This window comes from Anthonomus grandis, chromosome 12, assembly GCF_022605725.1.
Source record: "Anthonomus grandis grandis chromosome 12, icAntGran1.3, whole genome shotgun sequence".
Lineage (NCBI taxonomy): Eukaryota > Metazoa > Arthropoda > Insecta > Coleoptera > Curculionidae > Anthonomus > Anthonomus grandis.
The window spans coordinates 20,234,015-20,261,692 of NC_065557.1; the positions used below are offsets into that span (position 1 = coordinate 20,234,015).

General features: G+C 34.4%; 1 protein-coding gene across 3 annotated transcripts in view; it reads left to right on the forward strand.

Annotated features, from left to right (window-relative positions):
* LOC126743409 (uncharacterized) overlaps positions 1 to 27,455 on the forward strand; it is a 28,204-nt gene extending 749 nt beyond the window's left edge. The window contains exons 1-5 of one of the 3 annotated variants that reach the window (XM_050450495.1): positions 951 to 1,124; positions 12,174 to 12,380; positions 19,345 to 19,633; positions 19,962 to 20,101; positions 27,084 to 27,455. In XM_050450495.1, coding sequence (XP_050306452.1) covers positions 1,068 to 1,124; positions 12,174 to 12,380; positions 19,345 to 19,633; positions 19,962 to 20,101; positions 27,084 to 27,404 — 1,014 coding nt within the window. In that variant the 5' untranslated portion in view covers positions 951 to 1,067 and the 3' untranslated portion in view covers positions 27,405 to 27,455. Of the gene's footprint in view, positions 1 to 950; positions 1,125 to 1,491; positions 1,626 to 12,173; positions 12,381 to 19,344; positions 19,634 to 19,961; positions 20,102 to 27,083 lie in introns of those variants that run through there. The other 2 variants (XM_050450496.1, XM_050450497.1) reach the window with 2 other exon arrangements.
* The last annotated feature ends 223 nt before the right edge of the window (positions 27,456 to 27,678 follow it).

Sequence of the window (27,678 nt, forward strand, 5' to 3'; positions counted from 1 at the left end):
GACTATACCTAGTTACGACAAAGAGACTAGTTCTGTCCCGAATTAAAAAAAAAAAACTAGCATTTCTCAAAATTTTTAGTGATAAGAATTTTTGTTTAATAGATATGACTAACTGACATATAATAAATAATGACAAAATGGAACATTTTAGAAAGAAAAAAGTTTTAGATAATAGGTATCCTCAAAAATTTATTGTTTATGAATTTATTTTAGTATTTGCCCCGTGTAAATTACTAAACCTTCAGAAAATCTTTCTAAGATGTTTCTTTAAGAATCTTTAGGGAATATTGGGTATTGAAATTCTCTGAATAGATCAGAAAAAACATTTTGGAAATAAAGGCATTCCTGACGATGGGACTCGATGTAAAAATGTTGTTATCAATTAAGTAATTTATATTATTTATTGAGATATAGGTTGAGCTATATTTCGACTAATTTTACGGGTATGTAAGTATCCTAGAATATTCCTAAAGAAAAAAGTCGTCATCAAAATAAACAAACCTGGAATGTCCTACCGGTTTATATTCATATTTTATTTATATATTCCAAAAAGGCTTTACTTAAATACATATTTTCAAAATATATCAACATTTCCTAATATTTATAATGTAAAAAAAATTCTGAATCTGAGAAGTCTAGTTTTTCTAAATTTTCCTATACATTGGCTGTATAAGGTGAAAAGCTGCATATGGTAATACCAATCTAGTCCAAATCAAATGAATAATATTTGCTAAACTAATTACATAGTTAAATATCTAGTTAATATCCTATTAGAGTTCAACAAAAAAATTTTAATCTAATTGAAAGTCAATTAATCCTATAGATAAGAGCGGTCGTATTTTGTATCACTTTTAATTCACACAAATCGCTGTAAATTTCTATTAAAATTAACTTAATTTTGAAGGTAAGTTCAATACCGATCGCAAATAACATGAATTGAAATTTTTTAAGTGCGAAAACACTTATCGTCAAAAAAATTAACATTTGTTTTAGTTCGTAAATGATAACAGTGATAACAAAATAAAAGTGAGCCTTCAGGTTTTAAAAAATTACTTAAAAGTATCAAAATGTATTTGAGAAAGCCCTTTGTGCTATGTATTTCCTTATTACTTTTATTACAAGCTGTAAGTATATTATTACAAATCTTAAGAAAGCGTCGATTACCCTTTTAATATGTTGTTCCCCTTATGTATAAGATGTTGCTTTATAGAACGGTTTATAATTTATTATTTTATTGCATTTTTTTCTGAAGATGGAATTGCTTTAACTTATTTTTAGATTATTGACTATATATACATTTGACATATAATTCCTGATTTAAAATTACTTTTAGCAGGTCAAAAAAACTAAATTGTCTATAGTGCTATAGTCGTCGTCCGACATAATTTTGTGTCTGATAACTCTTGAACCTATCAGAGAACTTGACAAACAATGTAAATACCAGGTGACAATATAGTTGTGACAAGTAAATTCAGGAGTTTTGACAAGTGTCAAAAGTGAAATAGTCGAGTGTGTTTTGCGACCCAGAATTGATATACTTATTTAAAGATGGGAGAAGACTAGTGGATAGGGGTCCAATAAAACTAAAGCTTCGTAGTTTAATTTATATGTCGATGTTTCAACAGGTATACAATACAATGGGTATTACAAGTTAATACAATAAACAATTTTTTCCCTTCCATTTCTTTTTTTTTAAATATAATGATTTCTTTATTGATAACTTTATATTATGTATTATATAATATCATTCCTGTGATATTATATATTACAGTTTTATACTATTATTTATTTATAGTAATATATTATTATATATTATATTATTAATATTATTATATATATTTTATTATATATTATTTATAGTTAATGATCGTTCACCATGCTTATTACAGTTTTGAGAAAAAAAGCTATAATTTTGGTGAGTATTAGAATGTCATATACACTGGTGGCCAAAAGTAGATTGACAACTACTTTTTTTTTAAATTTGTTTATACCACGGTTTAGGAAATGATAAATTAGATGGGACAGTACCTGATTAAAAAACAACGGAGCCTATTTGTAATGTTTAATTATATTTAAACTATTTATTCGTAATACCCAATTTTATAAAAAAAAAAATTAAAAAACTAAACAATTTTCAAGTGGCCAAAATTAAATTGACAAATTCAAAGCTTACTGAAATAAAAATAAGTATAGAAAATTTAAAGGGTTCTATTCAATAATACGTTGCATAGCCTCTATTTCTTCTCACTTCCACCAACCTTTTGGGCATTGACCTAATTAAATTGTCAATATAGGACGTGTCAATGGATATCCAGCATGCCTTCAAAGCTTCAAAAAGTTCGTGTTTATTTTTGTAATTTTTACATCGGATGTGACGATCAATGTAATCCCAAATGTTCTCGATCGGATTTAGGTCCGGTGACTGTGACGGCCATTTAAAAACATTAATTTTTTCTTGGGTCAACCATGGCTTAACGACCTTGGATGCGTGTTTCGGGTCGTTATCATGTTGAAAGTAGTGGTTGAGTGGCATAACTTCAGCGTAAGGTACCATAACATCCTGCAGTAAGTCTTTATACATGAAACGATCCATCGTGCCTTCTATCAAGTGTAGTGGACCCATCCCATAGCCCGAAAAACACCCCCACACCATCACGGAACCACCTCCATGCTTGACTGTGGACACCGTATATTTGGGATCATACCTTTGGTTCACAGGACGCCTAACATATCTTTTGCTATCCGAATTAATCAAATTGAACTTTGATTTATCACTAAAAATAACCATTTTCCATTCGGAGACTGTCCAGTGACTATGTTCTCGAGCAAAGCTTAATCGCGCCCGTACGTTTTTTAAACTTAGCAGGGGTTTCTTTGCAGGGCGCCTTGTTTTTAAATCACTATATTGAAGTCTCCTTCTAATGGTACGACAACTAACTGAACCCACACCTTCTTCTTCCAAATGCAGCTTGATTTCTTTTGAAGTTGCGAATGGGTCAAGTTTTGCTTTTTTCAAAATTAATTTGTCAACACGGCTAGTGGTCTTCTTTGGTCGGCCAGTTTTTTTTAGAGGAACAACACTTCCACGGAGACTAAATTTTTTTATTATTTGACTTACTGTTGCCCTCAAAAGAGAAAATTTTCGAGCAATATCCGCCTGTTTAACCCCTTTCCGGTAATCGTCGATTATTCCCATCTTAATATCGATCGATAAAGTTATACCACGTGGCATTGTGAATATTTTTCAAAACTAATAGTAAGGAAAGTCAAATCAACAGAAACCAACGCATAAAACTTAGAGACTGAATAAATATGTTGTTTGTCAATCCAATTTTGGCCATCTAGCAGTAAAACAAAATTATTGGAATTTGATAAAAAAAAATATTGAGAAAAAGTGCAAGCAATAAAAATCTATGGAATTTGTTTCTTCAAACTATGATGTTTACATTCCTGAACACTAATAAGCTCAACCGGTTTTTCCTTTGCTTCAGATAAAACATATCCATAAAAATGGAATTTGTCAATCTACTTTTGGCCACCATCAGTGTATGTATGAATGCTGGTTGTCCCTTTTTTTTTTCTCTCTTTAAGTTTTACAAAATTAATCTGTTTTATATATTTATTTATGTTAATTTATTTATTAATATCTATTAAGTTATCAAATGGAAAAAACATATGTTAAGGAAAAAAAAACAGGAAGTGAACAAAAAATTATAATTTTAAGTTGTATATTGAATTAATATTAGTAAAATAAAAGAGCATTAAGAGTCACAAAGTAAAAAAATAATACTACAGTAGCTAAGATAAGAATATTACTATTCGGCATTATAATAAACGGTAAATCAGATACGAATATTCAAAAAACAATAGAAAGAGATGCCAAAAATTTTCTAAGAATATAAACTTATTAGGAATAGTTATATGTTATATACAATATTACTATTATGTTATTTTAAATTTAAATCTTTTTTGAGTTGAAACTGTGGAATATGATCAGGAATAAAATAAAGTAGTTTTGAAATATTTTAAGAAAAATATCGGTCAATTAATCAAAATTCTATTATAAAAGGAATTAAAAATGCACAGTTCGTCTTGTTTTCATATCTAATCGTTTTGTGTAAAACAACCTATGCGCAATTTTATCAAATTTACGAATTTCCTTAAATTAATCGCAAACACGAATTTTGTACTTATTTGGCTCTCATGAACTTTTGTTATACAATTTCTATATAAGACACTTCCATTGTTAAACATACAAAAGTCTCCTTTGTTAATTGTATAATATTTAAAGCTTCATATATTCAGTACGGCTCTTAATTGTCTTACCTCTTATCTTTTGAATGCATTTATATAAAAATTCGTTTGAAAGCTCCCACTCAACGCTTTATGGTCCTAGAATAATAAGTAATTACTTATACCCCTAGCAAAATGGCAGCCTTTCAAAATCCTATTTTTCGCATTTATATTTTCGTTTAAAATAATTAAACTTTAGGTAACACAGAAGTGTAATTATTTCACTAAAAAAATGTTGAAAATGTACACCATTAACTTCAAGACAGTAAAATAATCTATTGGAGATTTCTTCACAAACATTTTGGAAAGTGGCAACATCAATGTTGCGATATGCATCAATTATTTTTTGGTGTAGATCGAAGATAGATTATGATACATCGATCAGGATCATCTTCTGTTAATTGATGAACCATTTGAATTTTATGCAGTTGAAATTTATGATTTTTAAGTACCCTTTTCATAGTAGCAGAAGATCATCACATGTATCACCAACTCTGGAAGTAGACTGTTGCGGATCTCTTACCATAGCTGCTATAATATCTACCTGTTTTTCTTCTGGATAGCTGGGACGCCCTGGATTCTTCCTAGTAGCAACACTATCCGTCTTGGTAAATTTTTGAATTAGCTCCCGAATATACTTTCGACATACTGGACGGTCAGGACAGCAAACATTTAAAATTCTTTCTGTCTCATGTACGTTACGATTTCCACCGTAAATAAAAATAATTTCAATTTTTTAAGCAAAGGGACGTGGATCAGGCATTCTCGATTAAATCAAGGTACAAATAAAATTGCACTGAAAGAAATAGCAAGAATATTCTCTCCTCGATATTATTCGTTTTGAAAGGTATTGGTAAACTAAGAAAATTAATAATTGGAAAAATAAGATTTTGAGACGCTGCCATTTTGCTATGGGTAAAAGTAATGACTCATATTAAAGAACCATAAAGCATTCAGTGGGAACTTCCAAACGATGTATCGCATGACTTTCTGATGACATTCTTTGTATTTAATTTTATTTTTCAAAGTTTTGCAAAATGAGCTAGAGACCCAAAAGTAGTATTTAGGTTGCTAATATTGTGTGCCAAATTTAAAATTTTAATGAAAACGCATTCAAAAGATAAGAGGGGGGAGGGGACCATTAGTCGCACTGTATAAGGTCTTTGAATACTATTATACTTGGACAGATATTTGTCAAAACGTATTTGATTATCAAAAATAAGACCAAGATTTTCTCTTGCGTCTAAACTAATATTTATAATCTTAATATTAATTTGATTTTTACTACTATGGACATCGTTTTTAGAACTAACACCATTACACAAAACTTACTGAGATTAAAATAAAATGATTGCATGAAAGATGTAGATTTCAAATCTTCTAATTGTTATAAACTTACATCACTATAAACGCTGTTTTTATAAAAAGAATACCTGGGAATCATCTCCATAGTAAAGAACATCATTGTTAAGATTTGAAGTATAAATGATATATTATAAGGTGCTGATAATATGGATCGATTTGTTCCGATAGATAGTTTTTAAAAAGTTTGATTTCAAGATTTTGAAAATCAACATAGGATAGGATTGTTAAAAGTAGTTTGCGGTTTAAGATATCGCAAAGCCTTAGTCAAAAAAGACTAAAACTGTAAAGCATCTTTTTGAAATTCTGATTGCATTTCTGACAGTAGTGTGTTACTTTCTATATGCTTAAGTATTTGTTGTTGAATTATTTCTTCTAAAACTTAAGTAAGATTTCAGTCTTTATTTATATCAATAGAAACGAATTACCCGAATATCTAATTCATCTGAACTTACTGCAATAGGAATTAATGTCGGAAACGGTTCTAGGAATTTCTAGTACTGTTATTGCAAAAATTAAAGTCGCCTGCACCACAAATATAATCACATATTAAAGTAAGACAGATTACTATATTATTAAAATGGGGAATATAGTTTAGTATCCTGAATAGCGGTGTTTTATTTATAGGATATCTCTCCAACTTTGTTGTTAAAAGTTGTTCAAACTTGACTTATTCGTTTTTTACTAAACTGTAACCAAAGCCTAACAATTTAGTTTTTGATTTAGTTATTTCTGATATTCCGATAATATTAAAATTAGCCCTTTATTAATTTGTATGAATGTTATACTCTGTTATGCTTGAAACCAAAGTTCGAATATATAGGCATCCAATTTCAGTTTAAAAACTTTTATTATATTTTATAAAATATTTACTATAACTAATATAAATATAAACAAATATAGGCACATATAAAATATAATTTTCAAACTCTCAATTTAAGTTAAAAAACGAAGTGAAATATCTACATACATATATTTGAACAGAAAGTGGAAATTCTTATATTACATTATACAATAAAGATACAATGTTTTTTTTTTTTTATGGTAAACACAAGCACAAAAGGAAAGTCCTATGTCACTCTTGGAGTGGTGCTTGCGCGAAGATATTTGTGGGCATTTATCTTGAATCGCTGCAGGTTGTATGCGTCGGGAAATATGTGAGGTGGAAGCCCGTTCCACAAAGAAGATGTTCTCCAGATGAATGAGTCCCGATACAGCGACGTCCTTGGGGTAGGCAGGTGGACTCGATGTTGATGAGCCGCAACTGCTAGACGCGTCCTTCTTGCCGGAACAGCCCTGGGTGGAATCAGGCCTGCCAGCTCAAAGGAGCACTTACACTCCGAGTTTTTTGGAAGCTGCCCTGGCGATCTCGGCAACGTGGTCATGCCAGGACACACTGTTGGTGACTTCGACTCCTAGAAGATGTAAAGATGATTTCATTGGCAATGTTTTCCCTGCCATAACCAGCTCCGGGCCATCAACGTTAGTCTTCATCGTAAATACCGCAGCCTGCGTTTTTTTGGCGTTAAAATTGACCAGATTGTTACCGCCCCACTCCAAGATTGCTCTAATATCGTTGTTGGTTGAAGCTACTTGTTGCTGCCTAAGATTCTGAGAAGTTGCGGCTGTCGTTGGTTTGGTGGACTTAAATGTGGAAATAAGTGTGCTATCGTCCGCAAAGCTGTAGATTGGATTGACAGTGGTTCCTAGCAAATCGTTGATATATATCAAGAAAAGGGTAGGGGATAGAATGCATCCTTGAGGGACTCCAGCGTTAATGTTAAATTTGTCGGAGAGGTGTCCATCGACGGCTACTTGGATTGTTTGTTGTTCAAGAAAACTTTTAATCCAATTCAATAATGAGTTTTGTATGCCGATTGAGGAGAGCTTGGTTAGTAGTCCCTCATGCCACACTTTGTCAAATGCCTTGGAAATGTCAAGAGCGACTGAGCGGGACTCGCCGTGCTTCTCCATGGCCTCCGTCCACAAGTGTGTGACGTAAGCCAGAAGATCGCCGGTGGATCTAAGCTTTCGGAAGCCGTATTGATGATCGCTGATTAGTCCAGATGATTCCAGATATCTTAACAGTTGTTGGTTGACTGCTTTCTCCATAATCTTCGATATTACTGGAACTAGTGCAATCGGGCGGTAATTGGACGGCATCGTCTTCTTACCCTTTTTGGGTACAGCTTGCACTTGAGCAGTTTTCCAGCTTGTTGGAAATGAGCCCTGTTTGTACGATGCCGTGAACAGTCTACATAAGGGAGGAGTCAATTCGTCTGCACAACGTTTTAGTACTAGGGCTGGAATTCCATCGGGTCCAGAAGCTTTGTTTGTGTCTACGCTTTTAAGAATTTTATTTATAATTCGTTGGGGAAACGAAATTTCTCCCATCGATGAATTCACTCTTGGCAAATATGGCGGTGTTTTGCCTTGCGAGTGCAGAGTAGAATTGGACGCGAAGAGTTTACCCAGTAAGTTTGCTTTTTCCCTTGCTGTTACCGCGATAGAACCATCAGCTGCTGTTAGGGGTGGCAAGGCCGACTTAGCAAATCCTTGACTAACGGCTTTCGATACCGACCAGAAAGATCTTGTTCCATTTGGGCAGTTTAGCAATTTGTTTTTGATTCTGTTGTTGTGACTCTCTTTGCATTCATCAATAATTCGCTTGCAGCTATTTCTGGAGGTTAAAAAGTTCCTCCAATTTTCGGTGGAAGGATGTTGACGCCATTTGCGATATGCTGCGTTTTTAGTGTTTACTGCCTTTTTGCAATTCAGGTTGAACCATTGCTTGTTGTTTGATCCGCATTTAGTAGAAAAAGGGATATAAGCTTCCATTCCTGCCAAGATCGTCTCTGTAATTTGGTTTGCATATTCTGAGATGTTATTGGTTCTAAAGCAGACTTCTTTCCAAGGGAATGAGCGATAAAATTCCCGAAGATGGTTCCACTCTGCTGATTTATAGTGCCATACCTTCCGCGGCATCGGAGGATCCTGCGTTTTAACATCCAACTGGCAAGAGACTGTTTTCAATTTGTGGTCCGATGTTCCTAGGGGGGCCTGTACTGATACAGTGTATGAGTCAGGGTCTGAAGCCAAGACCAGATCTAGGAGACTCGCGAACTCGCCGTCTCGATCGGGGATCCTGGTAGGTTCCTCCACAAGCTGCGTAAGCCCGCATATGGTGGCAAATAGCTCAGCTTCTCGTCCTTCATCGTCGTTCTTGTTGCAGAAGCGCAGCCAGTTGATATTGTGAACGTTAAAATCACCCATGACGATGATTTCTGCGCTTGGGTAGTCAATTTGGAGTTGGTTAATGCAATCAACCAGGTTCAAAAAGAGCCGCCTATATTGGGTGTCGCTTGGTGGTCTGTAGATACAGCAGATAAATTTCGTGGCTCCACTGTACAGAGTGCCCCATCATAAAACCTATCGTAAGATATAACAGGGTGACAGAGTACTATTCGGCAAGATCTAAAGATACATCAAGTTTACTTCTGAAGGGGACAAGTTTTGATGCAGAAAACATTGCAAAACCTTCAACCCTTTAAGTGTAGGGCTGTCGTCCTCCAATTTTGTTCAAATAGGAATGGGACATAAAAAGTACTTTTAATTCCATATATAGATTTTGCTGCGTAGTTCTTAAAAAACCAATGCCCTCTTATAAAAAATAGGTAGATTAGAAACTTTTGAAACCTTGAACAAAAATCCAAAAATTGATTTAATTTTACTTCAAAACTATTAGTCAAAGTAAATTCCTTCAAAAGCATGCGCTGTTCCTTTAAAAGATTGCGCTGTTACACGTGACATATTTCTCTCCATATAGTTCTGGTAAGTACTTGAATTCTTCTTAACGAACAATAATCTTTTTTATCATACATAAAAATCATGTTCACGCTTTCAGCTGTGTTATACACCACTGTTGCAAATAAATGCTATTTCTTGTACAGATAGTAAGATAAAAATCAACTGTAATAATTCTAATACTATGATGGTTAATTTAATAATGCAAAACGCAATTTTAATTTACTTAAGTAATGTTTCATTCTATAAACAAAAAAATATTACATCGATGGTAGCTTTGTAGGGTAGCATTGAAACACATTTTTTAAGAGATTTCTATTTATAAAACTAGGGTGACAAGCTTGTTACTGAGAAAATTGTTTGCGAACGTTGAAATGATATTTAAAATCAATAATTAAACTCCTTAGTAATCAGAAAATTGACATTAATACATCAACCCATTCAATACCAACTAGATTTGCACAAAATAAATCAATAATTCTATATTATCTCCAGTGCATTATATCGCAGTTCAAAGAAGTATGGTCTTCTTAGCTCCTAAAATATATAATCGGTTGCCTCAGGAACTAAGAAATAAAAAATTCTCTACAATTAAATGAAAAGTTATCTCGTTGCTACTAAACCTTCAAGAAGATATACTTCAAATAGTAATATAGGATATTTTACTATAATATATTGTTCTTTCACATACGTGCGTTGTGGGTAGATTTTTTTTCGCTTTTTCTGTTGTTCCGACTAACCACAAGCAAAACGCATTTTTTGCTATTTATGAATGCTTGTTTATGAATGTCGGCTCATCCCCCACATTAAGTATATTTAAGCCCGAGGCTGCACAGGAGTCTCATAGTAAGTCACCTCGATTGTTTGTTCCTGTACTACCTTAAATAAAACTGGTGCGCATTGGCATCGCATCCTATTAGAAGGTTGTCCGATCTTTGCTGCTCTGCCAGCCTCCGAACTGTAATGGGTGAAGGTGAATCCCCTTGTTGATGGTGTGGGAATCATGCTGTCACTATTGTTGTGTCGTCCGGTGTCTCAATTTGCCAGTCATTTGTCTCAGTTTGGTTGCCGTCGTGTCTCTAAATCTACATCGATTCTTATGAAGATGCAGCTTCTTGAGTTAGGCTTTTGAGATTCTCTAGTCCTATTTTATCTGGACCCCGTAAATATACGGTTCCTGGATTAGGGCTATCTAAATGCCATTCTCAGTCATGTATTTACTCATGGCCGCGGCTGTTGCCTTGCAGCGATGTAAGTTTATTTGTAATAGCCTAATACCCCCACGCAGACCTGTTGCTTACGATTGGGCGGAGGTACCCGGCGTCGGTGGTCTATGAGGAAGATAATCAGGTAGCCCTTGCCATACTGGTCTTTTCTCGTGGCGAGTACTTTTTACAGCCTGGTGTTGATGTTTTTTTGTGCATCCAGTCTGTAGTAAGAGTACTTTTGATTCCTTGTCGGAACCCGGCACCCACGCCACTATGTTGTGTGGTTTTGGGAGTTTGCTGGTCTTCGTTATTCCATCAGGCCGTGGAACCAATTTTTGTTCGACTCATCAACGCAGGTTATGTGAGAGATCCCTCCACCATAGTTTACCTGCAAATTAAGTCCGTTAGAGCGTTGGACTCCGATATGTATGTTTCGTGGAAGCTTTTGGCTATTATGACTATTATCCGTTCTGCCACATCTCTGTAAGAGAGCCCTGGTTCCCGGTTTGGACCCCTGGGCTTCTTTTGGGGTCTTTAGGAGCCCTGTATCCGACCCTCAGAACGTGTCGCTTTTGTGTCCCCTTCTGTTGGGTTGCTGAGGTCTTGCTCGAGGTGGAATTTCTTCCTTTCTCGCGGCTGGTTTGCGGTTTGCGGTTTATTCGACGCGCCGCGCCGGGTGCTTGCGCCTTGGTTTTAACGGCAGCCACAAATTACTGGGAAAGATTGCCTTTGGCCCCTTTTGATGGTTTTCGTTTTAGTAGCCATAAATTGTCTCAGGAGTAGCTAGGGAAAAGGTGATTCGCCCTTACAGAGCCCCGCTTGTTTAATACAATGGGGTGCACTGTTTTCCGGTTTCATTGGTCGCTTGTGACTGAGCTTCCCCCTAGTCTTGAATCTCTTTGGCGGAGGTTGCTCAACCCCCATAAATGAGTACTGTGATATCTAGATTTGTAGAGGTTCATTGAATATACAAAACAAATAAAATCTGCAATGTTTTACTTCCTTCCTCAAGTAAATATTTAATAGACGTTGAAAAGAGACAAAAAAAATACTATTAATAAAATTAAATTTTTAAGAAGTTTTCATAATATAACAAAAAAAAAAACACATTTTCCGATTATATTTTTTTTAAATAAAGTTCAAATTTTCTATTATTTTTATTATTTTTTTAATTCAAAGAAGGTTCTGTGGAAATTAACAGTTAATGTTTTTTTAATTTAAAAGCTTTACATAAGTGAGTTCTCAGTTCTCAAGATCTAAAAAAGTTCAATTCACAAAAAAATATTTAATATTCACATCCAAATAAAATTACTTATACTTTATCAAAATTTCACAAAATTAAAGAAAATATTTTAATAAAGAAAAATAATAGTTTTGTTATATTTTAGCGAACTTTTATTCTAAATAGTACAAGGTTAAAAAATTTGTTAAAACAAAGAAAAAAATATATTTAAAAATTATATTACAAAGACCAACTAACGAAACTAATATTTAATTATATTTTAGAAAAACTCGTCGGCAGGGGGAATAAGACGAATTATTGTAAATGTCGATACAGGTGTTGATGATTACTATGCCCTTCTCCTTTTATTACATGCAGATAATACAGGATTATTAAAAATCGAAGGCATACTATGTTCTCCAGGCAATACCAATACTACCAACGTCATAAAAAATACGGTTCGTTTGATGGAGTTAACCAACAGAACTGATGTAAGTATTAAATTTTAAAAATATATTACTTGATAAAGAACCTCTGTTAATAGTTTTAAATTAACTAAACATTATTATCTAGTTCATGAATACTTTAGGCTCCTATCTAGATCTAAAGCCTGCAAATCTGTAAATCACAAAACCTTCTAAAAGTTTCATAGATATAAAAGTATGTAATATTTACAATCCATTATTTGTAAGTTATGCTTATGACCTAATTTCATTTAATGTAGAAGATGATAATGTGTACTTAAGTATTGCTGTTATATACTCTCATTATAATTATCATATGCAGTGGTCTGAACGTAAATTATGAGGAAATTCCTAATAGGGCTATCCCCATATTCCTAATAAAGATCTTGTATTAAAGATATAAATATAACTTGCTTTTTTTACACATATCTCCCACTTATCGCACAACGACGTTTTGAAAATAATTTTATTTTAATCCTTTAAGTTTTTTAATTATCTGGATGAGAGTATTAGGTCGGCTGCAAATCCTCTTTCTTAAATGTTTTGTTAATCAATCTGTTATTACCAGATTTGCTAATTAATAAAGTTTGTTTTAGTGTAATCAACTGTTTTACATAGTCTTAAAATTAAAACCATATTAGAAAAATTGTATTATGCTATAATTATTTTAAGTCAATGGTTTCATACTATCTTATAAGACAACATTCACTAATTTGGTTGTATTAATAAGATTTGATCTGTGTTAGAGCCCTTTGCTTGTGGTTAAACGACGATATTTTCTATCTAGTCACAGGAATTTCCAGACATTTCTGGAGGCTAAATTCCGCTACTTTGACTGCATTGCTTGTAGGTTCGCTGTTTATAATTTTGCTTGCCGACATTATAATTGGTATTGTTTAAACTGTATTTGTCAGTGTCTCTATCAGATTATACTTGCTATTGTACCCATTATTATCCAAAATTTTAACGGTAACGTCATTAGTATGAAAGCTTTGTGTTAATTTTTTATGTGTAATTTGTGTTACTTCATATTATTTTTCTTTACATTCAATAACTGCAAATATAAGATATCCTCCGTTGTTGATTATCATTTGGCATATAAATGATCTCAAACAATATTAACCGTACGTGTGTGGATAAGGTCTATAGCTGTTTATCACCTTAAATCTACAAGTTCATGTCAATTATATATTTGAGATCGTTGCATCTACACATGACTTAAACAGTTCACACAGAACCTTGCAGATATTCACGGAAAACATGTATCCCGAGATCAGTCACCCAAAAACAGGAGGGATAATTCAGTTAATATGTTCGTATTCTTCTGTCTCCTAAAGCCTTCTGTCGAGAAAGTCTGGTTCTTTTAACAGAAGTTCCAGGCTTATCCTTATATCATGTGAGCAATATCTTAGTTTTCCTCTAAAATTTGTTAATATCTCAGTTTTATCTCGTAGAATAACTTTAAATAAGTAATCAAAGATCGAGCTTTTATTTCCATAAACAAGCTTGGGGAAGTTTTTACTATTGATATTCTTTGGGCTTGTTTTACATTGAAGGATTTCTCTAGCTTCCCTTAACTCAATCCTGTTTTCGTTTTGTATTTGAAAATTGCTCAGTTGTATTTAATTCTTTAAAAAAATGGCTAATTCTATATGATTAATAAATCACTAATCTAAAACACTAAAAAAGGTTAAATGTTTGTTAATAATAAATAGAAAAAAAAATTTTTTTTCTTTTGAATAATTGAATAAACTTGAATAACTGCTCATTTATCATGTGTGAACTCTAGTTTATTTAACTTTATTATTATTATTTAAGTTTATAGTTTATTTAAATTCTGCTCAGTTCAATGTGTTTTTAATAGTCTTTGTAAATTCTTAATTTTAAGCTTGTGTTGCTATATCATTGTAATTAGTATTGTATTTAAATTTTCTCTTCATATCGATCCATTCTGCATTAAATGAACTAAGTAGACGTTTCAAGTTGATTCTTCTAAAATCCTTAAATGGCTTCTTTAGTGGGATATACAGAATATCCGGATATATCGTTCGAATACTCGAATATCTAAAAGAAAAAAAATTACAAAAATTATTATACATGAAAAAAAAATTATACGAACAATATGTGGTGTCAAATTTAAAAAATGGGCTTCTATTAAATATCTTAAATATCCTTTGAACGAGTTTGTTGAAATTGCGATAATTGCTGTAATAAGAGGTTAATTTAGGACCAATTAAACTAAAATTATGAAGTATATTGGTGTTCCGGGAGGCACTCTATCAAATATTTTTAACAAAAATTAACAATGACTTTTTTACATTTATTAATTTTTTTAATCCTAATTTAATAAAAATTTTTGTTGGGACTCCATTTTAATGTGTAAAACCTCAAAAAGTTAAATTTTTAGGCATAGACAACCTGAGGTAAGATCGATGCAGTTTGGATTGACAATAAATTAATAAAAATGTCGGGAGGTTATAATACATTTACATTAGAAACGCTTTTATTATTATAATTATATATGTTGATTATGTTCTGACATATCATCATCAGATATGTTCTTATCCTACAATAAATGTCCAACGTGTCTTGGCTTTCTAATTCGATAGAAAATTCCTTGTTTATTCTGTATTTCGATGGCAACAATAGATATTCAACAGAAATCAAACAAACCAATTGATTGCAACATTCCCAAAGCGATAATTCCAGCGGGTTTGAATTATGCGAATGTGGTGGCCACGAAATAGGTCCATCCGGTTTGAATAAGTTGTACTCAAAGTATCATGAACTATTACATTACAACTATTATCATTATACATATAAACATTTATACTCTTAATCCGATAAGTTCTTGCAAAGTACTCTATAACGTGCTTGCCCGTTTAAATGCTGTGGCATATACCGGGAGAAAAAGGGAACACTAAATAACTTTATTATTTTTTAAGATAAACAAATGAAATTTGGTATATCGATAGAATACTTATAAGAGCACCTTTTAACATATGCTAATACTTTCCATCACTTCTAGTTTAACAAGAAATGACACTAACTTTTTTATTTTAAATGGGACACTTGGTATATTATTACGTATTTCGATAGAAAATAATATTCTGGAAACAATGATGCTGTATTTTCTAATTTTTTCCTTTATATTCATGGAAAAAATAATGTTCTTAACTTTTAAAATAGGGTGACATGAATGTGTTCAAAGTTTTAATTTTTAATCAAGTAATCACGGAAAAATTATTTTCACTGCATTTTATGACTTAAATCTTTTACACGCCTATTTAAACTGTCCAAACCATTAATTTTGGCATTTACTTTATTTTTTTTAAATAGCACAGTATTGGGAACTACTTTTGAAATGCTGTTTCTTTTTCGCAATAATTCTATAAGTATAAAACAAAAAGTAGCAAATAGAGTAGCATTGATTTTAGAATATTATTTTCTATCGAAATACGTAATAATATACCAAGTGTCCCATTTAAAATAAGAAAGTTAATATCATTTCCTGCTAAACCGGAAGTGATGGAAACCAATAGAATATGTCACAGGATGCTCAAATAACTATTCTATTGATCTACCAAATTTCATTTGTTTATCTTGAAAAGTAAAAAAGTTATTGAGTTGTTCTCTTTTCTGCGTCACTCGGTCTACGTTTCTAAGTTCCTGTTAGTCTATCTTCCAAAATATCCGCCCAAACGATAATGGCATTTTCAAATCGGTTTTCGAAAATCCCGTGGAGATTTTCCTCGGCTTATAATAAAACACCTTCGTAAATCATGCTTTGTCTGTAAACAATACTTTATGAAGAAATAAACGGTTCTGATGGTATTTTGTCTGCATCCATTGACACAAATTTTACTCTAGGGTTGTGTTAATCTTTTAACACTTGAACTCCTTGTAAATGATATGCATAAAAAAGTTGTTCTTGAAAAATTTTCCAAACACTTTTAGGAATATTTTTTATAGAGATTCTTCAGGTATGGATACGAGAATTCGCCTCAACCACTTAAAGAACCATTTCCTCTACTTCCACAGCCTGAGTGGTAGGTTTTCTTTTAGAATCAATCGGACTTGGTGGAAAAGTACACTTTTCTCTACACATTGATGTATTGTACTAAACAATTTATGATAAGGAAGTCGATGATTTGGAAAGGCTTCGTCATGTAATCTACGTGCTTCTAGAGCATTGATTCTACCATGCGTATGTCGGTCATTTCTTCAAATAGATATTGAATTGAATTGACGAAACAGTGGGCTGCCAAGGCAGTTGTGCATATAGGTCTCCTGATGGACCCGTCAGGCCCCACCGCGGGTTACCAGAGCCCAACGGCCTTAGAGAAACCGATAAGGCTCTCTGGCTGGAAGGACTTAAAGTCGCTCGGTACACTGAAAGTGTTACCCAAGTATTTGAACCTGGCGCGCGTGAGTGCTGGGCACTCCCCGATTACATGGTCAACGGTTTCATCCTCCTCACAGCACCGTCGGCATTCCGGGTTGTCCGCAATACCGATAATATGGAGATGGCTTTTTAAGTGCCAGTGACCGGTTAAAAGACCTGTCACTAGCCGAATTTCGCGTCTTTTTAGGCGTAGTAGATTTTTGGTGAGATAGGCAGAGGGCCCATCTATGTGCGCTTTAGCCTGTCTCATACCAGGGGACTCAGTCCATCTTCGGTGGGTCCACTTGTCCAGCAGACCCTTCATTGACGCGACCGCAACGCATTTGGCGATACCAACTATGGGTTCCGACCCCATCGGCACATTCGCGGATCCCAGTCTGGCAAGAGAGTCCGCTTTCTCATTACCTGCGTGGCCTGCGTGCCAGGTATCCAGATGAACTGGACCCTGCATCCAACCTATATCAGGTTTTCCAGGACTTTTATGCACTCTAGTACAAGCTTGGAGCTTACCTTTGGGGCCGTGATAGCCTTAATGGCAGCTCTTCTGTCCGAGCATATTGATACGACTGTATTGCGGTGTCCGCAGCTTAGGATTTTCTGTCCGCATTTTAATACAGCGAATACTTCGGCCTGGAAGACAGTGGCGTGCTCCCCCAGCGAGTATGCCCTACTGGTATGTGGGATCCCACCAATAAGCCCTGATCCAGCTCTGTTATTCATTCTGGAGCCATGTGTGTACCAGATGGTCCCCCTATTTAGCAATGCAGGTCTGTTAAAATGCTGCCACTCCTCTCTGCCTGCAATGTACGTCACGAATCCCTCGCAGTCCACAGTCACTGAAGCCATGCAGTCACTGCCCATCAGAAGGAGAGGACATTACTGTATGGCCCGTGACCAAATTTTTGCGTGACTGGTCTCGCCAGCACGTAGTTCGCCGAGGACGTATAGCCTGTACGCAGTCCTCATTGCCTCGAATTGCACAATGAGGTCCAGAGGCCGAAGGCTCAGCAGAGTCTCAAGCGCTCTAGTTGGCGCCGTCCGATAGCCCCGTATGTGAGAAGAGGTCTCACAATGCGCGAGTAGATCCAGTGGAGGATCTTAGGAGACAGACCCCATCAGGTATTGCCGAAAGCCCGCCTGCAGGCCCATAGCGCGCAGGTGGCCTTCTTCATTCTGGTGTCTGCATGATCGTACCAGGAGAGTTTGGGATCCAACTTGATTCCCAGAAATCGAACTGTCCTGGAGTAATGCAGCTGCACGCCACCTAGAGATATAACAGGGGGCGTGCCAAAGTTACGTCTCCTCGTGAATAGTAGGAGCTCTGCTTTTTTGGGGTTATTCCTAAGACCCCCCGAGAGGCACCATATGTCCACCATACGCAGGGCTCTCATCATAGGGCCCCGCATTGATACGGCGTCTTTCCCTGGGCAAAGGATTACCAGATTATCAGCGTAGGCCTGTGTGTATAGACCAGCATTGTTTAAAAGATTTATCAGGCTGTCGACCACAAGGCACCACAAGGTAGGGGACAATACTCCTCCCTGCGGGCAGCCCCTAGCCGCCAACGTTTCGACAATCTCGTTGTTGAGTTGGGCAGATACATGACGTTTCGAGAGCATGGCCTCTATCCAGTTAACCAAACAGGGTTCTGAGCCGCGGCTCTCAAGTGCTTGGCAGATTAATGCAAAAGGGGTGTTGTCGAGCGCCCCTTCAATGTCTAGAAACGCACTCAGACAGGCCTTGCCACTACCCAGAGCACCCTCCACCTCCCTAACGAGGTGGTGTAGGGCCAGGTCCGTGGATTTTCCCGCCTGATAGGCGTATTGGTGCACATGCAGTGGTTTGTTGACCAGGATGCTTTCCTTAAGGTATCGATCAATCAGCCTCTCCATCGCCTTCAGCATAAAGCTGATAAGGCTGGTAGGTCGGTACGATTTGGGATCTGTAAAATCGCTTTTTCCGGGTTTCGGAATGAAGACGACTTTCACTTGACGCCATACTTTGGGACGTAGCCCTGAGCATGGACAATGGATATTGTAATTTACGTAAATACGACAAACCTCCTATTTATATATATATATAAATACCGATTAGAAATTTTTTCAAATTAGAGACAAGTAATAAATTGGTTTTGATGTTTTTTCCGAAAAACAAAGCAGAATATGAAAATGCAAAAAACATAAAAGTTGCATTTTTAGTTGCTTAAAACAACAAGACGTAAACAAAGTTGTAAAAAAGTCGGTAACGCAAATTTTTTTTGTAACAAATAATCGATGTTTTACTTATTACAACAAACAATACTGCTCAATTTTAACCAAATTGGTCAAGGAATATTGAAGATATCTAAATGGGATTCCTAATAATGATCTTTTACATTTTTCTTAAAATCTCTTAGACGTTTTTTTAATTTTGCGGTCGTCTCTCCCGCTTTGGTGCTGTCACCTTAAATTTTATCGTGCTCTTAGCTTATTTTAAATTTCCTTACGTTGGCTTGGTTGGCTACTGAGATATGTTTATGCTATAATATATATAAGATATTTTTTTTAATATTCAATTTGAAGATGTAGTATTTTTTCCTTTTTCCAGATTCCAGTTTATAAAGGAATAAATAGTTCGCTGATCCTACATGACGATTATTATGGTTATTTCGGTGATGATGGACTTGGCGATCTTAGTTATGACCACGAACCGAATGTAAATATTGTCTATCCCGGCCTGGCAGCGACTGGTCTTTATGATCTAGTGAGGTCTAATCCAGGCGAGATTTCTTTGCTCTGTTTGGCACCACTGACTGATATAGCCATTACTACAAAACTTTATACAGATTTCTTATCATATTTAAAAGATATGTGGATTTTAGGAGGAAATTATGGACGTAAGTAGATTAACTCTAGTTATTTAAAACAAAACAGATATTTTGTTGCTATATACTAAAATTTTACAATCTACACGCCCTTTGGCCTACCTTTGCCTGGTGTTTAAATATACCAGCTGTAGGATTATCTCATGATACAGCTTTTAACCTTAGCTTTAAAGAATCCTCCCGCAATAACACAGAATAGCTCATGGCCTATTAATTGGCCTCTTGAATTTTTTTTGGCTAGACTCTCTGCTTCTTCATTTCCATGTTGATTTTATATACCCATGCTAAAGTTAGTTTATTAAGCATGGCTATACTATACACACATTTATTTTCTTTCTAGCAATAAATCAGGGTGATGTGGGAACAGAGTTTAATTTTTATAGTGATCCTGAAGCAGCTCGTATTGTCTTTGAAAATCAACAGGAAAGAAATATTTACATTTTGCCTTTTGAAAGTTTCGATAAAATTAATTTTTCCTGGGTACGTATAATATGTAAATAATAAATTATTTCTTATATATAGTAAATGTAGCATATGAAAATTGGCAGGATAAAATGTAAGAAACATAAATATAATTGATCATTTTCAAAACCTTTTTTCCGGTGGTGATATATTAAGTAAGTGGTATATGAATAAAAGTAAATAACTAAAAGTGAAAAAAGTTCGTAAATACTTGTAAAAGTAAATATAAAAAATATTAATTTTTATCAAACAGTAAACACTCTCATCAAGGCATTTGTTCAATCAGCTAACTACTTACCACCTTTGTAAGGGACCAACAGTTAATTTTTTCCAGTCCAAATCGTAATTTAATATATTCTAACAAACAGGATAGAAATATCTAAGGGCATATTATAACAGGACTTAAATAATAAGTTGTTGTAAAAAAAATATAATAAAAATAAAAAATTGTATGCACGATCGGTAAATTGCATCTTGGTTGCCAAAATATTAATGCCTTAATATACTACAAAAATTTAGAGGCAAATATAAAGATAAAACAATAATATCACAGATTTCTCACTGGAGCCACTGAGGGAGGAAATGAAAAAAGGAGGAAAAGTCTATATATTTCAACAAGTCTTTACGTGTCTTTACGTTTAATTTGGGTTGAACTGTAGTTAATACATGACATTTTTTAACTTGTTACTTAGACTTGTTTGAATCAATATATTGATTTTTGCGTCGACGATTGTTTTTGAAAATGTATCTTTTGAAGCTAATCTTTAACGATCCAATATTTATTCAATGTCAAAATGTAAAATACAAATACAATCTATTAAAGAAGTTTTCCTTTTTCAGAAACCATACCTTAATTTAGATTAGAGGCTTGTATATAAAGAAATATGGTTACGTATCTACCTGCAAATGTAATTTTCTACATAAAATCTAAAATAACTTTAAAACGGTTAGACTAAAACATAAGATATTGTACATAAAATTATACCTAGAATTTCAACAGTATAAAACATTCTACATGAAAATCAATACATACTAGGTGTCTACTATAAAAACCGCCAAACTTTAAATGGTGATTAAACAAGTCATTTGCAACAAAAAAGTCGTATATAAAATGGATTTTTGAGTTATTTTTTATACCGGGGGTTAAATGTAACATTTGGGAAATGTGCAAAATTAGTGGTATCTTCGTCGTTCTCGTTTTTCTAAAATGTGGTAAATAGGGACATGTTTTTTTTCAGCAAAAACTACTGCATTTAATATGCTTTCCAATGATATTCTTACTTTTGTGAAAAATATTTGTTTTCACTGCAATATCATGGGCAAAAGAAAGAAAACCACAAAAATAGAAATTTTATATTTCTTGATTGACCAAAATTAAAAAATCAAAATTTCATTAAACAAACCTAAAATTATAACAATTGTTCAAAATGTCTTCCCTCTTGTTCAATCCATTTGATGCATCTTCTTCTGACACTATCAACAACCCGTTCAAGTTAAACGCGTTTTTGTCGCATTTCACTGCAACACACACTAATTCAACTAATTAATTCGTCTTGAGTATTAATATTATTCGGATCTCCGGGGGGAGCGGTCTTGGACAACGTCATACGAGAAGGAATTAATACCCGCTACATTACACGAATCGGCTCATGGAACATCCAAGGGCTTCTCCAGGCAGGAAAATTGTACATCATCGAAGAAGAAGCCCGCGCAAACAAAATAGATCTGCTAGGCATGTCGGAAACACACTAAAAAGGATCCGGGCATTACACCACAGATTCAGGAAACACAGTATACTTTTCAGGAAATGATACAGAAAGCCGCAATGGAGTTGCTTTCTTACTGCCCAGATCAACCACCAAAGCTGTCTTAGGATACAATGCTGTTAACGATCGCATCATAACAATAAAGATCAAATCGCAACCTTTCAACGTCAACGTCATACAAGCCTATGCCCCAACTAGTGATTCCTCGGACGAAGCTATTGAGGCGTTTTATGAGCAGCTGAATGCTACCATAAATGAACTTCCTAAAAATGAGATTCTCGTTGTTACTGGAGACATGAATGCTAAAATTGGCAAAACAAAAGATAAAGATGAACAACTCAAAGGAATAAATGGTGCGTTCGGCTTAGGGACAAGAAACGAACGAGGTGAACGAATGCTTCCATTCTGCGAAGAACAAAATCTCACTATCGCAAACACATTATTTTCACATCATAAAAGACGCCTATACAAATGGACATCACCAGGAGATAGATACAGAAATCAAATTGACTACATTATGGTCAGATCTCGCTGGAAATCCTCCGTCGTTAACTGCAAGACGTACCCTGGAGCTGTCTGTGGTTCAGATCATAATTTATTACTAATGAAGTTCAGGCTCCGTCTAAAAAGAATCTACCACCAACGCAACAGGATCAACATAACGGAAACAGCCAAACGGCAATTTCAAGAAGAAATACAAAACAAATTGGTGGCCGAAAAACATGACATAATGAATAAACAAGACCCAGACCAAGAATGGGAAGCATTAAAAAATGTTATTAAGACGACAGCAGATCACCTTCAACTAACACATAACTCCATAAATCGGCCAAACAAACCCTGGATCACACAAGCACCATAGAAACAATTAACAAATGAAAAGAAATGAAAAGGAAGGCCACCCTAACGAGAGAAGACTGCGACCTGTACAAGAGGTTAAATAAAAAGATACAGAGACAATGCAGACAGGATAAAAATAACTACATTAAAAAAATATGTAGGGATATAGAGAAACATCAACTCACCCATGACACCAGAGACTTGTATCAAAAAGTAAGGGAAATAATACGCAAATTCAAACCAAAGACTTTCACAATTGAAGACAAGGACGGAAAGATAGTATGGGAAGATGAAAAAGTGATCGAACGATGAAGACAATATTGTGAGGAATTATACACCGAAGAAACCAAAATAGCGATCAAACAACAGAAAGAAAACACACAAATGAAAAAATTGAAATGAAATGGAGCCCAATATTCTTATGTCTGAAATTAAAGAAGCTATAAAAAACCTAAAGCAAAACAAATCCCCAGGAACAGACGGAGTTCGTGCTGAGCTCATAAAAGTACTAGGAGACCCGGGAACCAAAATCCTACATGATATATGTAATAAGATCTGGCAAAGTGGTCAATGGCCTAAAGACTGGACAACGTCTGCATTTATACCTATTCACAAAAAGGGATCCACCAAAAAATGCGAAAATTATCGAACGATATCTCTAATCACACATGCCAGCAAAATCCTGCTTAAAATAATAGATAGACGATTGCAAAACTACTTAGAGAGTCAAATCCCTCCAGAACAAGCCGGCTTCGTTAAGGGAAGAGGGACTAGGAACCAAATATTCAACATCCGCCAATTAATCGAGAAAGCCCGGGAGTTCAATATCCCCATGTGCTTTATAGATTACAAAAAGGCTTTCGACTGTGTTCGATGGAGTAGTCTCTGGAACGTATTGAAAGAAATGGGAGTCCCTCCGCATTTCATATCTCTAATAACCAACTTATATGAAAATAACAATGCCATAGTTAGTCTCGACAATAAAACATCAAATATTTTCAAAGTATATAGAGGCGTCCGTCAAGGATGTATCCTATCACCGAGACTCTTCAATGCCTACGGTGAATTCATAATGAGACGAGCCCTGGAAAATTTTGAAGGAAGTGTGTCAATCAATAGTAGAAAGATATGTAATCTCAGATACGCGGACGATACTACCCTAATAACAAGAGATGAGGATGAGATGGTTACACTTATTGATCAGGTCGCTAATGAAAGCCGAGCTCTAGGCCTCGAAATAAATCTAGACAAGACCAAGTTAATGCTCACTGACAGGAGTAACACCATACAGTTAAGAAATCTGCAAAATAGAATTGAAGTAGTAGATGAATTTATCTACTTGGGGTCCCTAATAAACAGCAAGGGAGGGTGTGAAACAGAAATAAGAAGGCGGATAGCATTAGCGAGGACATCAATGTCAAACTTATCCAAGATATGGAAAGACAGATCCATAACCAGAAACACGAAAAGAGCCCTGGTAAACACCCTAGTGTTTTTGATATTTTCGTATGGTTCCGAATCCTGGACAATAAAGTCGAGCGACAGGCACCGAATAGATGCTTTTGAAATGTGGTGCTGGCGGAGGATGCTTCGCATACCCTGGAGTGCACACCGGACCAATATGTCGATATTAAACGAATTAGGAATCACCGATCGATTGTCCTCCAGCTGCCGACACCGCATTCTGGGTTACTTTGGACACATCACCAGGAGAGACCAAGACAATCTAGAAAAACTTATCGTGCAGGGTAAAGTAGAAGGTAAAAGATCAAGAGGAAGATCCCCATCACGGTGGATAGACCAAATTAAAGAAATTATAGGGCAAGCCTTGCAGACAAATATAAGAGTAGCAGAAGATCGACAACAGTGAAGACAATCGACCCATCAGTATTCATAGACATGACGTCATAACTCTTCAGGAATGAAGATATGACTAAGAAGAAGATTAATGTTAATACTATAAACATTAGATTTTAATGTGCCCCAGACATAAAAGTCAAGGGGCGTAAGGTCAGGGCTTCTAGGCGGCCATCCTACCGGACCGTATCTTCCGATCCATTTTTCCCCAAAGCATTGATTCAAGGAATTTTGCACAACTCCTCCATTATGAGCTGGGCATCCGTCCATTTGAAACCAAAGTTCCTGTCTAGCGGCTAAGAGGATTTCTTCCGGAAAGTCAACAAGGTCATTATTCATAGTACATCATTGGAATTGAACCGATCAGGAAGTATTACAGGCCCGAAAAGGCGACCTCTCATTAATCCTATCCATACGTTGATCCTTATCTCATGCTGAAAATGTGAAACAACAGTCGCATGAGGGTTTTCTGTATGTTCTGTATGTCTAAAATATTTGATCTGTTCCCCACTCTTGCAACTTATTCAAGTACCACCTACAGAATTAAAGCCTCACCTCAGCATCCACTGGCAATAAATCCTGGACTTTTTTCAAATGAAACGGATACAAATTATTTTTTTAAGAACTCTATGTACAGTGGAATGATGAATCCTTAATGCAACACCAATGCGGTGAGTACTTCTAGGTCTATCTTCTGTAACAGCGCTCATAATCGCAGGTAAAATAAATAAGATGTCCCGATATTCAATGTTTGTGAAATTAGGCATTATTTTTTTAAGCACGTTTAAATCAAATTACTTATTTAACTACTTTAACTCGAAGTGAAAACTTAATGACAGTTCTTGTCAAATTGTAAATATCTGTGCTTTTGTTTTAAAATCAAGTAATACATGGTTTGTGAATTTCCTTTTTCGGGTTCATTGGCATTACAGTGGCATTTACAAAAAAAAAGAAAACCTGCCTTTTTTCTTAAAGAATGAATATCGCGATTTGTTTACGGCTTCTCTAATGGAAATTTGTGGAGTTGTTGTGTTAGGGAAGATAGATCTACAAGTACTCACCGCATTATGCTCAAAAGATCAAGAAATATAAAATTTAAAAATTTTCAATTTTTGTGGTTTTCTTTCTTTTGCCCATAATATTGCTGTGAAAACAAATAGCTATCACAAAAGTAAGTATATCATTGAAAAGCATATTAAATGCAGTAGTTTCTGCTGAAAAAAAAATATGTCCCTATTTACCTCATTTTAGAAAAACGACAACGAAGAAGATACCACTAATTTTGCACATTTCTCAAATGTTACATTTAACTTCTGATAACACCCGGTATAAAAAATTACTTAAAAACTTAAATATACCCATCTTATAGCAAATTTAATTTTCTTTCAGATGGTAAATCTAAATTTTATGTGGTAGTGAGATTAACGGAGATATTCTTGTTTATATGAAAAAAAAACAAAGAAATTTGATAAAATAATGTTAAATACCAGAAAAACTAACAACTTTTCGAAAAAAATGTTATACGACTTTTTTGTTGCAAATGACTTGTATAATCACCTCTTAAAGTTTGGCGGTTTTTATAGTAGACACCCTGTATAGTGTTCCATTTCAAATAACAAAAACAATAAAAATCAAACTAAAACTTTGTTAACATTAATACTACAAGTTTTTAGATTAAAACTAATTTGAAATTAGATATCCAATTAATGTATATAAGTTTCATCCAAAATTGAATGCTTTTCTTTTAAAACGTTCAAATTATAAGCTAAACAATTTAACTAATTTGAATTTTTTAACTTTTTATTAACACGGCGAAATGAAGAAATTGCATAGAAACAGATGTAGTTTAAGATAAAATAAAAATCCTGCAGTCTCCCTTCACTTATTAAACATTTAGTTTTTTTTTTAATTTCCGACATGTTTCAGTTACAGTAGTGTCCATCATCAGGGGATACAAGGTTTAAAATTGGTATTAGGCCCTAGGGTTTGATTCTATGTCAAAAAAATCCTCTATTTATTATTATTATTTTTTTATTTTATTTGTTTACATTCTGTTGTTGACAATGACCGAACAGTACGTTCGGTCTATTGATGACGACACTGTTCGATCCTTGTCAACAATGAAATATAAACAAATAAAATAAAAAATAACCATAAAAAAAGCAATAATAATAAATAGAGGGTTTTTGACATGGAATCAAACCCTGGGGCGTATATCTGATACCAATTTTAAACCTTTTATATCCTGATAATGCACACCACTGTGTCCGAAACATATCGGGAATTTTAAAAAACTGAACGTTTAATAAATAAGTGGAGGAAGACTGCAGGATGCTCATTTTACCTTAATCTACGACTCCACTGCAAGTATAAACTATTTCTTCACGAGATGTAGTTTAAATAATTCTATTTTCTATATAAATGCTCTTGACATTTAATTTTTAATATTTTATAAATGCATTTATATTGAGGGTAATTTCTTATGAAAGAAACATTATTCCTATATTAAATTATTGTAATACCGAGTATTCTTTTAGGATTGGAGATTCAACGTGCTACAAAGTACTTTACCTGAAATGGAAATTGTAACTGCTGCTGAAAAAAGCCTAAAGTTTGATCAAACAAAGCCTTTTTGGAACGTGCCTGATGTTTATTTGGCATTTTGCTGTGTTTTTCCAGAGCAGTGTTATTTCGACGACATATTTAAATCGGCTGTGATAGAATTGCAAGATTCGAATACCAGAGGTTGGCTTATTTTTGATAAAACGAATGGAGTAAAAAATGTGAAGATAATTAATGGTCTAAATCAAGATCAATTTGAGAATTATATGCTACAGGTTGCAGGTGTTAAAAGCTGAAATAGACTAAATAGTTTATATTTTTTTGAAAATAAATAAATATTCTTAATACTATATATTTTATTAAGAAACCTCAAATAATGAATATGTTTAAATTCATTGATAGAAAAAATAATAAAGATATATATTTATAATTGGGAATGCGTCTGAAGACTCCGGGAAATTATACATATTTCTTACAGGAATTTACACTTTCATGTAATATAATAGTGTTCTATTTTTGTTTTACAAGACGAATTTATCGGAATTTATTTTTGTTATTCTATACAAGCCT